Raw genomic sequence first — 18,230 nt, forward strand, 5'->3', positions numbered from 1 at the left:
TACTGCACTAGTCAAGCATTAATGTTCAATCATTCAATCTATCAGTTGCATTTGAACCGAATTTTCCCACTATCGGGGAGATGATAAAGAAAATTCCCAACTATTGCTACATTTGATTTAGAAGCTTGCCAAAGAAATGGATTTTGACTGGTTTGGTGACGTCTATCGAAAATCTTCTATGGAAACGATTACTGGAATGTTTTTCAAATAAGTTATTTTTTTTCTGTCGCTTCATAAGAATATCGTTTAAAAAAATCGGCTTCAAGCCTTTGTGGTACAATTTGTATAAAAAAGTTTTTATTTCATTAGAATATCTTTTGCATAAATTGTCAACGGTGACTTTTTCAAACAATCGCACTGAAAAATTTCACTTGCCAGTGAAATATTTCATAGCTGAAGAAATGTTTCGTCTTAATTGTGTCGGATGAACTGGTCCTGTCTGTTTGTTTGTGTTCATCCAACCGTACTATTTTGACAGATCCTCGTTCATTCGTCCGTAGCGTTTGGTCAAGATTTTTCAGTCTGAGAACTTTTTTTTCTCTTCTCCTCGTTCGATATACGATTCGATTCGATTCGATTCAATTCAAGTGTTTCGCGCCCCAGTGGTCACTTTACCCATTCGCTGTCGCTTGGTTTTGTGTAGAAAATCCTTTTTGTGCTACGTCGTGTATCGGTTTGCTGTGCCGGCTTAGAACCGTGGCGTATTCTTTACCCATTTTGGGCAGACGATGACATTGTTGCCGCACGCACGGACGGTCGAGGCATGAGCAGCGGGAGTCACCCGTCGCGATATATTTAGAGTGTCACGGCGCGCACGGCTGAGCTACAGCAGAAGCAAGCCGAAAGTGTCTGTCGACCCCGCAGCGAGTGGCAGAATATACGCTGCGGACGATCTGTTACTCGGTTACGTTTGGAGCAAGGACGGGAAAGCAAAAGGGAGACCCTCTTTAAGATTACCACATCCAACGAACGTACACAGGATGGCCTCATTAAAGGACTGGGATGTGCTGCGGTTGAGCACGCTCATCACAAACATTAACGCCAAGCTTTCGGCCAGCATCAAGACCGATCAGGAGTATCAGTTGCTGTGTTTGGTGCGCCAGAACGATCAGATTCTGTTCCGCTACATCGACCAACGGGGCGAGGTGCATCTGATGCTGCTCTGTTGGTTTGCCGAGAACCGGAAGCAAATCCAGGACGTGTGCTTCGACGGTACCGGCTGCTGGTTGCTGGTCTTCTGTACGTGCTCGATAATTCTGCGACTGCAAAAGCCAATAAAGCCATTAACATCTCTTTCCCCTTCCGTAGGTTACGACAATACGCTGCACATAGTTCCGGCTCTATCAATTTGTGATAAATCCCTCGAACACGTGGACACAACGTTCAATCGAGACGAGATCACCTCCTTTATCGTGCCGTTCATTGGCCCGCATGAGTGTCCCAATCCGCAGACCTGCCCAAACAACTCGCACAACAGCCAGCAGCAACAGGCATCCACGTCGCACCGATCGTCGATAGCTTCCGAGGCGGGAAGCTTGAAGGAAAGTGCCATATCGATGGCCGCCGTCGGGAGCGGTGGCAGTCCCTCGTCGGAACCGAATCTCATCTTCGATGCGCCAACCATCAAAAAGTCTAGCTCCAGCTACACGACGCACAAGATTGATGAGATCTTTTCACTGAACAGCATCTACCGGAAGCTGTTTCTCGAGCAGCTGGACAAAGCGCGCGAAGAACAGCAAGCCAACCGGAGCATATCGGCGAACGGGACCGATACACCGATCGCCATGAAAACGATTGAAGACTTTTTCGCCGACGCTTCACAGTTGAAAGACGCGGCCGATGGGTCGAAGGCTTCGACGCCACTCGAGACGTACACCATCAGCTCGAGCATTGCGTCGACTGTGTCCGCTTCCTGTCCGTATCCGACGTGCTGCAGTTGGTGGCGAACGCTCGCTAGTGAACCGCGTGCCATTCTCGGGTATTCCGATGGATCGATCTGCGTCGTCGGTAAGTGTAACAAAGATCGAATGCGTGCTGTACGAAAACGAGTGTGGATAACAAGAAAAATGTATTCTCTTTTTGGCAGCTCTTACTCCGAATTGTCCGTTTCTTGGTAACACCAACTGCGAGCGGGGTTCGATCGAGAAGCTCATCATCTGCCAGGACAACAGTATGGAAACGATCAGTCTAATGATCAACACTTCAACCAAAGAGCAGTGGAAGCTGCTACTGGAGCAGAAGTCAATCAAGTACACGTTCCCGGGAGAGATAACACCTACGTCGGGGCCTGAACTTCGTTCAGAGTTGCTCCGGTCGTTGGCTGACGGTGGATCGAGCGAGTCGGGTTCGGGCGTGCCGTTCGAGGATTGGCAGATTGTACTTTCGTTGCCGAAGGACGGGGACCCGGGAGCTGTTGGTGCTGGTGGCGGCACAACACAGCAGCAACGCCCGACACCCGCCAACAACGACGGTGAAAGTAGCGGATCCAGTCCCAACAGCTCCGAACCGGCATCGGGTGATGATTTCGAGAAGGTCGAAAGTGAATCACTACCGGAAGCTGCGGAGAAGGTGAACGGAAGCGTTGCTGTGACCAGCGGAACGCTTCCGAAGTTGTTGCCGGCGGCCAAAGCCCGTCTGCAATCGTTGCGCGACTTGGGCGCGAAAAAGATCGGAACCTTAAAGCTGAAACTATCCGAGAGCCGCATCAAGGCGAAGGAGCGTGAAAAGTTTAAAGAGCAGGCGGCCAATCTGGCGGTGATGGAACTGCCCGGAATGTACCCGGAGATACTGACCACCCCGGCGGGACCCTACTTCGTGGTGCAGTACCTCGAAGGGAAGTATCTCCTAAGTGCACTCCACTCGTACTCCGATACACTTTCGGTGCACAGCATGGACATCAGCTTGATCCCGCTGCACATCTACAAACTCCCGAAACAGTGCCATTCGACGATGCTGACACGCAATGTGCTGTACGTGCTGCACAGTCTGCAACCGGAAGAATCCACTCCGGCGGCTCCCACTGAAGAGCGAGAGCTGGAGGACGGGAAAGAAAAGGTCGACTCGCTGGAGGAAAACAGCAGCGCGAGTAGTTCCAGCTCAAGTGATGGCGCACCGCCGAATGCGGTCAGTGTTGTGAGTTGCAGGATTGCGTCGATGAAGATGGGCGATGACTGTGACTTTAACGAGCACTCGTTGCTGGGTGTGTTTCACTTTCCGGAAGAACGTGTCCTCGACATTCACCGTCTGTGCGGTGATGCCCCTGGTCGAAGCGATGGCTGTGAAACGGCGAATGAACCGCCGAGTGGAGAAGCAGACACATCACGTCAACCGACAGCCGGTGTGTCGCAAGGCGAACAGCGGTCATTTTTCCAAAAGTCACCCGCTGCAAACTATCTGCGTATCCAGAAGGGGCTACGGATGGAGCGGAAGCTCGACACTTCTGAGGCGCAAGTGATGGTGAGCGAGTTCCCCAGCATCGAGTTCGATCAAGCTCTGATCGTGACCGATCGGAACCTGTACGCGGTCGAGCTGGCCGACAGTGGCCGCAGCCTGTTTCTCAGTTTGGCCCATCGCTGTATCTGGGCGGCCTGTGAGGACTTCTGTACCACGTTCGGGCTCCCGCTGGCCACGTGCATTGAGTATGCGGGCGACGTTCTGCTACGGCGGAAGCGCATCTCGGAAGCACTGATGACGTACAATGTGGCCCGTTTGTCGCCGATGAAGACGGCCCTGAAGCTGGCGCTGGCAAACGAAAGCAAAGCACTGATGAAACTGTGCGCAATGGCGCTAAGAAACACGCACATCATCGGGAGCCAGTTCCTGATGCACGACATCATGCGGCTGCTCGTGGACGAGGCACATCTTGGCAACGTGGTGTACGATTCGTTGATTAACGTAAGTGTGAATTAATGCCACATTCTGGGTGTAAGATGTATTTATGCTCTTTTTATCATTCACTTTCAGTTAAATTGTCGCACGTCGCTGCAACCCATCAACACCGGTGCCCAGTGTAGTGACTTCTCGTACGACAACGATGACGCCCTGCTGGACGTGCAGATCTCACCGTCGGATCAGTTTCATCTGTCGAACCTTATGTTCCTGACGCTCTGCGAGCGCTGTGCACAGGACAAAAATTACATCCCGCTTTGGAACTTTATCGTCACCAACAGCAAGTACCATACGAGCCTCGGATGCATCATGCTGGCCCACAGCAAGCTCTTCTCGACGTCTGTGCTGCTGGCGATGACACGCGGCACCTGCCTCGACGTGTTCAGTTGTCTCGTTGGCACGTGGGAACAAACGGCCGCTGAAACGCCTCCGACGGCCGCCGAAACAAACGCCTTCATGTACAATCTCTCCAACGAGCTGTTTATGGAGTGCCTAATCTATCTTCAGGACTTTACCGTTAATTATTTCGAGCTGATTCGCAAACAGCTCGAGGTGTTCGATATTAACGTGCTCGAGCGACTCGTCCGGCAGCTCAATCCCTTTCATCCCGTGTATCGACCGCTGCTGCATCGCCTATCGAACCACGAAAGCACCGCACAAGAACCATCCGGGCGCCATCTGCTATTTTTCTGCAAGGCACTCATCGAAACATTCTTGGCCGTAGCGATTCGGGCCCAGCAGCTAAAAGTGCACCACGATGGAGGTTCGTTCCTAAATGCCCTCAAACACGTACGGGTTCGGCACGAGGAGCGCGCCGTCGAGATGAACCTGCAGCAGTTCAGTCCGATTGCCACGGGATTTTTTCATGTCGCTACCGTTGTCCGGCATGCAGTGTTCGTTTGGGGCTCGAACGGGGTCAACTGTGCGTTGAGTCGAACCTCTCTGCAGGGTGATACGATCGGACCGAACGGTTTCCCACCGGAGGTCAGCTTTCTTCGGCAGATCGACCTCGATGTGCTGGCCGCTCAATGCGGGCGGCTTCATACGCTGTTCCTAACGAGCAATGGGGTAGGTTTTTGGGCGTTTAGGGGTAAAAGACCTGCTGGTGAAATAACTCGCTTCGTTTTGTGGTTTGTTTTGTTCACAGCTTTACGCGATGGGTTCGAATAATCTCGGACAGCTAGGCATTGGAAGCCACGTGATCAATGCGTTGCAACCGATGCTCGTCAAGAGCCTCGATGGCAAGAACATCACACACTTTGCTGCCGGTCAGTACCATAACGCGGTCGTTGCGAACGGTCTTCTGTACACTTGGGGGTAGGTTTCATGTTGAAAATGTGTCTTTTAAAGAATTATTTGTCATAAATCCACTCTTCTTGTTTCTCTCTTCAGCTGGGGTGTGTTTGGCCAGCTCGGACACGGTAAGGTGGACGATAGTAGCAAGCCAAAAGTGTTGGAATTCTTCCGCAACAAGGTAACACCTCAAACAGATCTGTTAATAATATTATATTATATTAATCCTTCTTTTGGATCTTCTTACCACATCAGATAATCCTACAGCTAGCCCTCGGACACGCCCATACGTTGGTGTTGTGCAGAGACCACTGTGACGCTCGCAGCACGCTGTACGTGTTTGGTTCGAACCACTACGGTCAGCTTGGGTTAGGACAAGAAGACCCTTTCGGTACCACTGTCGACACGCGGAACGGCAAATCGTTCTTGATTTCGTTGGTTCCCCGGCAGGTGCAGTTGGACGAGGAGATCGCTCTTATCAACACGAATCTGTTCGTGAATGTACGTGTTTCTTCTGCAACTGCTCAATATAATGTCAAAAGTAATTTTTTACTGCTTTCTTTTCCCTGTGTAGCTCATTCTCACCACGTGCAACAAACTGTACACTTGGGGAGCGTCCCCGCAGGCACTACGTTTGGCTACGCAAGCCAAAAAGCGAGCCAAATCCAACAAAAGCGGAAGCGGTTTCTCCAAGTTCAGCTCAATGCTACGATCAACACCGCCGCCGTCGGCTTCGTCAGGTGATCGAAAATCATCACAAACCATCGAAGAAGAACCCGAACCCCCAGAACGAAACTGTTCAGCGCAGGATGCTGAAGCCAGTGAGCAGGTTCCCGAGACAGCAGAAAATCCGAACTCGTCATCCGCTAGCGAACAACTAGAGGATGAGAGTGTAGCAGGACAATCAGGTGTGAGTGTACCGGAGATAAAAATAACGGACGAAAGTACCCCATCGGCTGACGGTGACAAGCAGTCGGAGGTGGACGATAAGGTACCACCCGGAGACGATGCACTGGAGCATCTCTTTCCTTCATTGGTCGATACTTCACTCGTCGAGGGAAACATCGTTAAGGTGAGTGCGGAATTGCGTTCCTTTACCCTAAGGTCGTACCAAACTGTGGGTGGGTCTTGAAATCGTTCACAGGTCTCTAGCGGGTTGTATCACTTTGCGCTCGTAACGGCGGATGGTGCTCTTTATACGTGGGGTAAAAACATCGAGCGTCAGCTGGGGCGGGAAGGTGGACGGAACGAGGTGTTGATACCGACGAGACTCGAGACTATCGACAACGTGCGGTACGTTGAGTGTGGGGCAGACTTTACCATCGTCATGACCGGCAATTATGGCGTGAAAGCTTGGGGCAATAACAATATGGGTCAGTGCGCAAAGGAGATCAGCCTCGATCGAACTGGCGTTCCCGGGAAGTTGGTCCGTTTGCCCATTTCGAATCGTGTCGTGCGCATCCCCGACAAGTCGCAATTCATCGAGACACCGCATGACGTACGGTTGCCGGTAAACGCTGGTCTAGGGTACGGTGAGCCGATGCGCTTCCTGAAGTCGATGCCAAAGTTCCGGCGTTCGTTCGTGGTGAAAAGCTCTCTGGAGAAGCTGATCAGCAATAACTTATCGACAATAAGCTCGAGTCTCAATGACGTCAGTCAAGCCGAGGTGGACGACCTGCTGGTGGAGCTACCAGAAACCGTGACCGAAGGACGGCTTCATGCCGGCGGGAGTACGATGTCTTCGTTACAATCGGTTTCGTACGCCACTTCTCCGACGTCCCTTGCGTTGGATGATGACGATGATGACGATGAGGAAAACGATGACGACGATGGTGACGAGGAAGACGAAGAACAGGACGAGAATGGTGAACACAAAGCGATGGAAGTGACCGACGGATCAACGGATTCTTCACGACTCTTCACTGAGCGCCATCTGTTGGGCAACGATTTCATTCACTACTGCCTGTACCTGTTCTACGGACTCTACAGCCAGGAAGGCGTTCTAGACTTGATCAAACGCAGCAACGAGTATCACATTCGCATGACGCTGCTGAGCTACGATTATGTCGAAGGGTTCCGGTTGATCCTGGAGTTGCTCTCCTCGTCCCTGTCTTCTTCCGCTTCACCGACGTCGATAGCACGACAAACGCAGAACATGGTTAAGATTTTCGAGTACTTCACCAAAGACACCAGCATTGTACCAATGGAGGTCGGCAACATCAAATACTTTATCTACGAGCTGTTTATGTTCTTCATCCGCCACAACCTAACGGTGACCGTGCTGGAAGAGTTCTTTCTCCGAAATCTCGACTGCTATCTGGTCCCGTTGGCATCCGTGCTGTACTTTCATAACACCAACAACCTGGTGAGTCCGCGATCCGCCAATAGCGCTGGTGCCACCGTCGACGCAGAGGTGCTGGCCCTCGAGCGAAAGTTATTGGATAAGTTCAACAATAACAACAACGTACTGCTTGCTGGTGGGTCGCTGGGGGGAGAAGAAGGCCTCCGGTTGCCCGGCGGTGGGCCGAGTGTTGCCCGAAAGCTAGAGAATACCGACACGATCTGCGGAGCTCTTAGCACTTCCTTCAACGTTACGATCTGTCAGAAGCTGCTCGAACATTTCGATCACTGTAAATGACTGTTCGTGCTGGGCGGCGAAGCACAAGCGGAACACGAACTACGGGAACGAATTCGTTAAATCACCCTTTAAATGAAAGAGAGAGAGAGAAAATTGTATTTTATTGGTTTTATTCAACGTAACTTTATTTAAAGCACAGTGTGCAGCGTGTTCGAGACCTCGATTGTGTAGTTCCGATTACATTTTTTGCAAGGGTTTTTCTAGATCCGAACATCATTCAGCAACGGCCTAAGGAAGGTCAAGCCAAGTCAGAAAAGGTTTTGCCATTTAGTTGTTAATAAGCAGTGTAGAGATTTTTAATACTGTTTGTAAACTTGTTTCGCCATCTGGGAAACATCCTTTATCAAATACAATCAAACGGAGAGACAGACGAACAGACGATCTTATTGGACTTCCTCTTAAAACTTCGAGGAGAGGATTTTTTGTCTATTTTGTATCAAATTTACGCACAAAAGCAATGCCATTTACTCTATCAAGCGATAAGGGAGATCGTACCGATCGAATCGAATTTTTATTATAGATATTTTCACTCCGTCACCGTAAGATGAATCTTAAGGAAGGGCCTATTTAACAGCCAGCAGGCACAGTGCTAGCTACTGTTGGAACGATTTACTTTCGATTGTATTTTTACACATTTGAATGAAACTTTTCTGCTTATGAATGAACAACAGGTTTAATTTACAGACTGTTTTCGGCTTCAATTATTGCGACTGGTTTTAAATTATATAGAGTATTATTTAATGGAGTTATCAATTAATGATTCACTGATATTTGTAACTAATCTAAAACGATGCCCCTCGCGTCGCGCTTTAAATCCTTACCGTACTGGAATCGAAATTCCCACCAGAGCAATGAAATTTGGCGGCCAAACTTAAGAAACAATCATTGATTTCGACCTTATTGACTTGGTTTAAGAATATACAGATATTCTCCAGAGCGATGAACGAACCACGCCCTCAACCTGTGGTCCATTTGCAATAGAACGCATCACACTATCTAACAATAATCCCCGCGTTTAGTCGTCATAAGGAAACACTTGCAATCTCGTACGTGTGCAATCGTAGTTCCTAGCGCACGCGTGTATTTTCACTTCACAAATTTGTACGTTCTACGGTTATAGTTCTTTTGCGACTGAGTGGTAAATTGTGATTGTGTTTCCCCTTATAAACATTTCGATTCATATAGAGTGAAAACACTGTCTTTGTTTCTCGTACATAAACAAAATATTATGATTTCGGTAAAGGCACACTCAACACAGCATGCAGCTAAAAGACACTAAAAGGCGCTTTAAAATTTAATCGTGATAAAAGATAGCAATTACGACAGCATACCAAATGCGTCCAATAATAATATTGTTCGTTGCTTAGAAGCATTATTCAACGTCTGTATCGGCGCGCTTGTAACGAGAGGTCACAGAGGCCCGATTGTTGCTGATCACATCGAAATATTAAGTTCTTACTCAACCACTATTTTGCCTGCTGTTGCTAGAGTAATGTTTTAAAAGAACTCAAAACGCCTAATGAACGGAAGCTCGTCTTGTTGATTTTGTATTTAAGCAAATACCAAAAAGAGAGGCTCCATGTTTTGCGCAATAATGGATGGCAGGGTCAATGCACATTGCTCTATTGCAACGCTACGGTGGGGCAGTGTTGAGATGTAGGAACGCTTAAAAGAAGATATATCTGCACCAAAAACATGCCATCGAACGTCGATTCTGATGCACATATGAGACGATTTTTCAGTACGTTGCGGCATTGCGTTGCACTGCTTCAAGCTGGCCTCTGCACTCTAAGGCACGTGCATGGTAATTATCTGCAGTCAAGGCAAATAAGTTTTCGATTTCCACGGATGTGTAAGAGCTTGCCTCCCATAAAGAGGGACGAACGAACGAACGAACGAATACGACTGCCAGAGTCTTATGTGAAGGTTTGATAACTATTCTAGTCCGTTAATTTCGATTTTAAATTATTTTATAAAAAGCCATCTTCACGAATTCTGTAAAACGATTAAGAGTAGAGTTTGCAACGTTTAGAAAAACGAAGTGGAATACACGCGCAACTGGAAGATGAAAAAAAAACTAAGGACGAAGTATTTTCTTACATAAAAATATTCTAGACGAAATAAGTAGAAAGTGCTCAAGAGCATCCCAGCTACTGTCATCAAATAATATCACATATTCACGCACAACAGCGTTAACACTCGTTGTGAGTGGTTCGTTTTTTCTTGTGTTAGTCATACAGGCGGAAGATGGACAGCAATAATGTGTGGCTAATAGCAGAGGGATGGTGGCAGCCGTTAGAACGGACATGCGGTTGAAGGCCGACAGCCGTAAGTGAACACAGTGACTAGTGATTGAGCAAATGATAGCAATCAGTCGAGGGGAAAGGTGAGCTCTATAGGCTCACGTTGGCAGGCAGCAACTTTACAATAATGTAAAATGATAATGTCGGTACAAGCAACACGAGCTAGGCGAACGAGGGATCAATGGTAATATCTTAAGCCACACGATGCGAAGGAACATTGGACGTAGACACACCGTTGAGTCTACTACGGTTAGGAATGTGTGATTATTGTTAGCTTTGCCTTGGGCTAGTGCTCACCGCACTTACTAGAGCTTGGCCCGACTGGGCACGGCAGTAATTCGAACAATAAAGGATATGTTTTGCTCCGGATTAGCTTTATTATGAGTAACGACCCGTTCTCGACTTAATTGTGTTTCCTTTCGTATGGTTTTGGTTTCTGTGCTTCCTGTTATACTTTTGCACTTTCATCCTTAAACCTTCACCTTACCGAAGGACCGCTTAATGAGTCGTTTATCTCCATTTGGCTTGAAGAATGTTTCTCATTCAAGTTGTTTCGTGCCCAGAATGGGGAAATTGATTTATAAAATACATGGTTCGTTGCCCTTCATAAGCAAATTTGTGACTTCCCGTTCGCTTCATCTGGATGAGTCGATGCTTATTGATGCTGTTTATGCCCGGCTGGATCCAATGTATATTACGCCGGTCAGGCTCATTTCAAGTAGCACATTTTTAGTATTATTTTTGGCAACGAATCCATTATTACAGCGGGGTATTAACTCTTCAAAATGCAGGATTAAAAGTTTTCCCCATCGCGTGCGTTCGTGACATTCCGCCTGTGCCGTATACTCACATTCAGCGCGCCATCGGAAGATGCAGCATCGCCTGGCGGAGGACGAGTTTTAATAATTGTTTTTTAAGAACCGGAATTCCGAAACAAAATACTCATCATGCTCCGTCGTCATGGCTTGTGTTTATTTGTTCCGTGACTCCACCGTTCGTGTCCCTTCTGCCGTCGAACATTGCACCAAAAAAGCAAAACTCGTTGGCCGTTCATTGGTGTCGAGCAGGGAACGGCTTATATTGAGCCATTCTCATCACTTTGCCGGTAGAAACGGTAATAGTTTTCCGTAGGCTTGCAGAAAAGCGACAGAGAAAAACGGCACCGGCAGGCACTCGGTGGCGATGGCAAGGGCGGTAGCGGGTAGTACATTTCCATTTATTGTTTCTCCATAAAGCGCTCTCGCTACGGTCGGATCTTCAAGAGCCCGGGCCGGTACGTTTCGCCTGACTCGATTCCGGTAAAGCGAAGGGACATATGGAACCGGCAGCATGCATGAGCTGCGTTATGGCCGCGAGCGAGACTGCAGCGGGCTCTTGCCGAGGACGCGGTCGGTCGGGCAATGTTGCGAACTATATTTATTATTTTGTGACCTTTCGCTTCCTCGATTTGCCCGGATTCTTCCCGTAATGGAACGGAAACCCGAGCTAAGGGATTGTTGATGAGCAACTTTTGCCACATGGAAGGATGGCTTCCCCACAAGTGGTGCCGCAAAGGACGGGATGTGGGTAGGCCTGTATCGTGCGGCCGTATGATGCTGCGAACTTTGCGAGCTCCATTGTTGCCTCGGTTGAGTGGCTCGACTGAACCCAGCTCTCCCGCCGAGGACGTGGACTTGACTTCGTGGTTGACTTCGAGCTCCGTGCATTGGTTCGTGGTTTGCTGGGTCGTTGTGGGACAGTAACTTTTTTCCACATTATGACCATGCACGATGGACCGCCGGCAATGGCCCATCTCGCAAGAACACCGCAGTCTCCTAGGGCCCGAGGTTAGTAAATAATAATTTTATCTAATGCATGTATGATGCACCCAGAAAGTTGCTCTCCCGGGCCCGGTGAAGGCGATCCTCGGGACACATCAATATCGTTTCATTATGCCATCGTTTGCGCCAGTGCCCCGTTGGGAGCGGCATTGAATGTTATGCTCCGGTCTTTGAACGATGCAGTTCGACAGTCAGCCCACTGCCTCGATGGCTAATTGGAGTGAAATTGGAGAAACAATGGATGCTGGTGGGCAGCAAAAAAGGAACAACGTGAATGCATTTCGGTTCCACCGGCCATCGCAGACCTCCGAAAAGTGTTTGTTGAAAATGAAAACTAATGTTAGTGCGAGTGTGTGTGTGCAAAGGAAGGCACGAATTGGTTTGTGGCGGAAAATGAAATGATGGGTTTTCAATTTCCGTGGCATTTTCACTACTTTGCGGCGGGGCATTTTTGGTGTTATCAGGTTATTCCGGCACTGACTTTCGACCATACTTTCAATGGCTTCTGGCAATGGGTTTCCATTTTTACACCACTTTTCCGGTGCTCGTTTTTGTGGCCAACCGGGCAATTCGTGCGGCGTTCGTTCGTTTTGGAACTACTGTTTCATGAATCGCTATGTGGGTAATTATTGACCAGAATCTGTCAGGTTTTCTTTGTTCACCATCTGCTGTTAGCTCTCGTTTAGTTTCGTTCGTTTACTTTTGAAGTTGAACATGATAAAAATAAGAGTATACTGGCGAGCCTTTGACGTATAAAAATGTGTCCATTGTTCAGCAAAGTTACGTGGTTGAATAGCGCCGCTATCAATTTATCGTAAAACCAATTCTAACAAACAGCTGATTCTTAACGTTAGTCGTGATTTAAATATAATAGACACAGATTAAACTGAAAAAGCTCCACAGGAACGGAAGAATTTATATTAATAAAAATACACGAAGCGATTATCCTTTCATATTTAAGATAAACAGCTCAAAAGAATGGCTCGCTTCCAGAAACGGTTTTACGTAACAATGGCCATCCTATCGGCTCTATAACGTCAACAGCACCAAATTCAAATCACATTACATCAGCCCCGACAAGTACGGTAGCTTTCAACAGGTTCCTGTCGGGCATTTGGAATGCCGTCTGCCAGTTACGGTTTGTTTGCTTATTCCGTGATTGGATTTCCTGGCCATCATTTAAATCCGTCCAAAATGTTCGCACCCGAACCGTTTCCCGAAAGTGGTCAGCTTGTGCATATCGCGCATTCCAAGGCTCCAGCCAATCGTGCTCGTCACACGAGTAGCTTCAAATCCCACACCACACAGAAGCGAACGCGGTCCTCGTTTTCCGGTGGATCGTCTTTCGGACCCGGTCCGGCACAACCTGACACCAGAACCCGGGACACAGTGGAACCGAACGGGTTGCCGGCGAAAAACATGCCAAGCATGAAAAGTGTATAATTTGTAGCAAAAATCCCTTTCTGTAGCTGGCCTCTCGTGGGTTCGAATGGCGGTTCGCTGGTGGAGGCTTGCGGGTTTTTGTAGGGCAATATCCCTTCGAGTTGCAAATGATCCACCGCAGCACCGTTGTATCGCCACCGGCTAATCCTTGCACCCTGCTCGGCCCGCTCTGGACCGCATGTTGCAAGTACGGTCGCAACTCAGCTACCAAAAATCGTTCATCATAACCGGCGGTGGCCGAAAGATGAACAATCCAAATGAAACGGCTACTAATGGAGTGCAGGTTTCGGGAGAGTGTAAGATGAAGTGAGCAGCGTCCGCCACGTTCGCGTGGTTTACTGGCGCTGGCCGTACCCGACGATGGCACCGGCAAAGGGCATATGGCGACTGACTACAATCGCCACCAACAGGGCAAATTCGGTCCGAACTCGGCACTTGCAGCTGGCGGCGATCTAATTTTCCTGTGAGCGAGATTTGCCAAACTTTCCATATTTAATCTGTGGAATAGGAAAGTTGCAGCCAGCACGCTGGGCCGGAGTCGGAGTTTAAGGGCAGGCCAGTTTAGTGTATGTGAGGTTTTTTTGCAAAACGGCAACATATGCGCCATTGTGCTCCGTGCAAGGTGGGAGCATGGGTAGTGGCCAAATATGAATAAAATGAAAACATTCGTAGTGGCGCCAGCGCCATTTTGGTAGATTTGAAGTTAATAAAACTCGACCAGCTTTAGGTGCATCGGGTAATGACTTTTGGAGTAGTTATTTCGTGCCCATTGCCTGAGGCGAATGAGTTTGCCTTAGAAATAACAATCGCTAACGGAGTGTCTGGCTTTGTGCTTCAATAAGATACTCACTAAGATACTAAGATAATAAGATACGCTACTTTAATAAGAACTTCAAAGATCAACGCGAAATTCAGTCCGCTCAATAACACTAAATGAAAGAATGAGAGAACTTTAAGTTCGACCTAAGATAGACATTTAATATTCCACAAAAAAAAGGTATTATAATTTTTACGATAGATGAGATAAATAGACGCATTTATCCGATTGTTGTGACAAGTTGCACTCCAGTAAATGCCTTGTACGCGCCAGCCTCAAAGCCCACATGTACATAAATACCAAAAGACTCCGCTATTGCAAAATTGTATCATCATTCAAACGCCATTGGCTGGTACGAGTCAATTTCTCAGCGACTCATCTGTTGGTTAAAATTGAATGCACGAACGAAGGCTGCCCGAACCAATCCATCGTTGGGCCAACCGATTTTGATGCGCTATTCAATGAAGCGTGCGGAACGATTATAAATTCTCTAGAATTCAATACCGCTTCAAGTATCTCGTGCCAGCCCACGATGAGGTTTTCGCCCTTTCGAAACCTTCCCTTCCATAGGACCGATGTCATTGTGCTGGAAGTGAAACCGGGTACGTCATAAAGTTGCTCCTCCGTTGAACCGCCCAAGCATCCCAACTAGCCCAACCAACGGAAACCAAAAATGAACGAATTTGCAAAATGAACCAAGAACCTGCGGCAGACGCATCGATACGAATGTCATTTTCTGGTGCTCGTGATATCCGCCGTCTTCAGATGGGGGCGCCTTTGCGCCCGAACCGTGGCACCATGCACAGCATGTAGGCAGCTGGCGTACGTGCCATCGTGCGTCCTATCTGGGCGTCCCATCTCCCGGCTCGTGCAGCATCAATGCAATTATGGTTTCCTCCACTCGATCTCGTATTTAAGCATATATGACATTAGGAGATATTGAAACATTATTATTCCGCAGCAATTGATTGGAAAATTTCTCCATTACCGTACGGCCCCGGTTCTGGTGCAGCGCTCCGAGATCTTCCCGAAGTGGAAACCACTCGCTGGGTTTGGGTGCCGTGGTGCCTTTATGGGCTCTGGCTTCACCGTTCGCACCGGAAGTGGTATTTAAATAGCGTATGTGTGAGCTTTGGTAGCACTCTTTTTGTCATCGGCAGCGCCGAGCAGCCTCCGATTCTTGGTCAGCGTTTAGGTCCTTATGCGATATTGGTGGGGTGCTCAACAAAAAGTTAGAACACTGGCCAAGGAGCACGCATCGTCTTCGGCACGGCCTGATGACTATTTGAGCATGTTGGTCATTAGGATGCGTGGTAGGTGGCCCCATCGGTGACGAGTCGGTTCTTGCGACCGTCCAAGTCCACCGCCGTGGGGCTTCATCGGTCCGGGACTAGCACGACTATTTCTGTGGCCGGAACAAGTTTATCCAAAATGGTAATGACTCTTTGAACACTTTCCGATTGTCTCCGTGCGCATTGGCTATGGTTTAGGGCAATCCCTGCAATGTATGCCTCGTAAGGCGGACCGCTTTCGGAGCTCGTAAGGAACAGTTTTCGGGCTGGCCAAATATTATCGCTAAGTGCGATTGTGCGAAAGTTTTCTTTCTCCGGCTTGGGCCGGTGGTTGGCCCTTTTTCCGGAAGAGTGGGGGTGCTCAACAAAAAGTTAGAACACTGGCCAAGGAGCACGCATCGTCTTCGGCACGGCCTGATGACTATTTGAGCATGTTGGTCATTAGGATGCGTGGTAGGTGGCCCCATCGGTGACGAGTCGGTTCTTGCGACCGTCCAAGTCCACCGCCGTGGGGCTTCATCGGTCCGGGACTAGCACGACTATTTCTGTGGCCGGAACAAGTTTATCCAAAATGGTAATGACTCTTTGAACACTTTCCGATTGTCTCCGTGCGCATTGGCTATGGTTTAGGGCAATCCCTGCAATGTATGCCTCGTAAGGCGGACCGCTTTCGGAGCTCGTAAGGAACAGTTTTCGGGCTGGCCAAATATTATCGCTAAGTGCGATTGTGCGAAAGTTTTCTTTCTCCGGCTTGGGCCGGTGGTTGGCCCTTTTTCCGGAAGCAGCAAACCTAATTTTTCCAACTTTGCTCCACCGAATATGACTCATGACTTGATGAACTTTTGTCCCATCGCACACCTCCCCGGTGTGACCGCAACAAATTGGTACTCCACAACGAGCCCCACCCACCCCTGTGCCTTGGGCATTACGATTGGTTCAACTTTGGTTCAGGTGAGATGGCGGCAAACTAATGTTCCGTCACGATTCTTGCCTTTTTCCTGGTGGGGCACAGTTTGTTGGAATAAAGAGAACAATTACAATGTCACCCATGCATGAGTTTCTTTCAGTGTAGGCAACCAAAGCGGCTTTGGTAATGTAATTTTAAATGCCATTCAAATGAACCACGAAAAGGTTTTAGTCACAGTACATAACATTATCTACTTCAGTTTGACACGGGACGGACGGTGTCTAGGAGCATGAACGCAAATTGTACGAGGGCCAGTCTCGGAGGTCATTCTAGATTCCCCTAGCAATGCTCTAAATTCAAACGATTCCGATAAATCCAATCTCCAATAAAATCACAAACATTTGATGTTCTAATTTTTCTTGCTCCGACCGCGCAAACACAGAGACCTACTGGGAAGCTATAGTATGATCGTCCCAAGAGACTCGTACCTTACCTTCTAGGGTCCTGGAGTTCGAGACTTAATACGAGATTCCGAACCCACCGGACAAGCACCGATGCCATGCAGGGCGCTTGGGAGCTTAATTTATGGTATCGACATCGAAAACCCTTCAGGAACCGGACAGTAATTTGCCACCGGAACAGCCGACAACACGTACACGACACTCTGGGGGGAAGGCGTTTCGATAGCGGATGCGTTCTCCCGAGACCGCTTGCATGCAGCTCAGTTGAAGACGGGGTGGGGGGTCCTGCGGCCTGCCGGCTAGAAACCCGGAACGATACCGGTGCTAAATTACTGGCGTCGATTGGTACCGGTTCCGGTTTCTATTACACCACCGTCGGCCACAGGTGACCGCTGCCAAAGGACGGGTCCGACGAACAATTACTTTATGATGTTTGAGCATCGTCATTTATCATCGAATTCGGATCGGATGCGTCGGAGGAAGCATTCCTTTTCCTGTCCCGAGGCGTTCCCCGGTGGGAATCGGTTGGTTGAAGCGCTCGTAATAGAGCTCGGGGATTCGGGGACGCTCGCTCAAAACTCGAGCCCACCAATCCTGCTGTGTGTGAAGGACGCCACGGTCGTTTGTGAGCGAAGGGCCGGAAAATGGCTTGATAATGGTGCTTTCACGGCCAGCCAGCTACCGTGGTGGCCGTTCAAAAGGGCATGCACTTCAGGTCAATCGACGGTGCAGCTCGGTGGGTAAACATGCGTTTTGGTGACCGCTGTTTGCAGAGTGCACCGAGTGAACGTGCACCATTAACCAACGGGCATGTCTTACTTTGCTTCGCCCCGTTCCACGATCAGCCGATCCATTTGACCCGCTGGCTCCGCTCCGGTGAGTGGTCAAGTGGTCTTTTTCCGCACGAATGGCGCTGTACGCCTATGTAATTTGATTTCGTACAGCTTCGGGCACGAACCGAAATAACCGTGGCCTTTCGGTCGAGCGGAGCCAAGGCCACACTGTTGGTAAACAGCAGCTGGTTGGTGGACAGTAAGATACCAAAAACTTATTTAGAACTGTAGTGGATGAAGCCTCAGCTTAGATGAAACAATGTATTGGTGTAGAAGGCAGAAGTTGATATAAACATCGGACCCAGCATGAACAGGATCGCGCCACCCAGGCGACGATCGTTTATGCTCAGTCCGATGTTTATACCAACCAGAAGATGCAGTTCGGGTGGTCACATTGGGTATTCGCTTATTATTTACCCAAACGTGATTCTTTTCGAAGAACAGCGTTCGCGCAGCTGCATTGTTTCCCGGGTCTGCCTTCTCCACCGATACATTAAGCTGGGCACAAGCATCCACCACAAGAACGATTAAATTA

At 48.7% G+C, this 18,230-nt stretch overlaps 1 protein-coding gene across 1 annotated transcript; it reads left to right on the top strand.

Moving 5' to 3' along the window:
* The first annotated feature begins 980 nt into the window (after positions 1 to 980).
* Positions 981 to 8,313, top strand: LOC128272494 (uncharacterized). Its single transcript, XM_053010316.1, has 9 exons — positions 981 to 1,239; positions 1,309 to 2,007; positions 2,087 to 3,894; positions 3,964 to 4,956; positions 5,036 to 5,205; positions 5,281 to 5,362; positions 5,437 to 5,682; positions 5,756 to 6,253; positions 6,326 to 8,313. Exons 1-9 carry the CDS (start codon positions 981 to 983, stop codon positions 7,817 to 7,819), a joined length of 6,249 nt encoding a protein of 2,082 aa, XP_052866276.1. The 3' UTR covers positions 7,820 to 8,313.
* The last annotated feature ends 9,917 nt before the right edge of the window (positions 8,314 to 18,230 follow it).

Source organism: Anopheles cruzii, chromosome 3 (assembly GCF_943734635.1).
Source record: "Anopheles cruzii chromosome 3, idAnoCruzAS_RS32_06, whole genome shotgun sequence".
Lineage (NCBI taxonomy): Eukaryota > Metazoa > Arthropoda > Insecta > Diptera > Culicidae > Anopheles > Anopheles cruzii.

What these genes read in the sequence shown, in the direction of transcription:
- LOC128272494 (XM_053010316.1), top strand. Translation starts at nt 981, where the DNA reads ATGGCCTCATTAAAGGACTGGGATGTGCTGCGGTTGAGCACGCTCATC. An exon ending in CTGCTGGTTGCTGGTCTTCT is followed by an intron (nt 1,240 to 1,308) that starts GTACGTGCTCGA and finishes CCCCTTCCGTAG; the next exon opens with GTTACGACAATACGCTGCAC. An exon ending in TGGATCGATCTGCGTCGTCG is followed by an intron (nt 2,008 to 2,086) that starts GTAAGTGTAACA and finishes TCTTTTTGGCAG; the next exon opens with CTCTTACTCCGAATTGTCCG.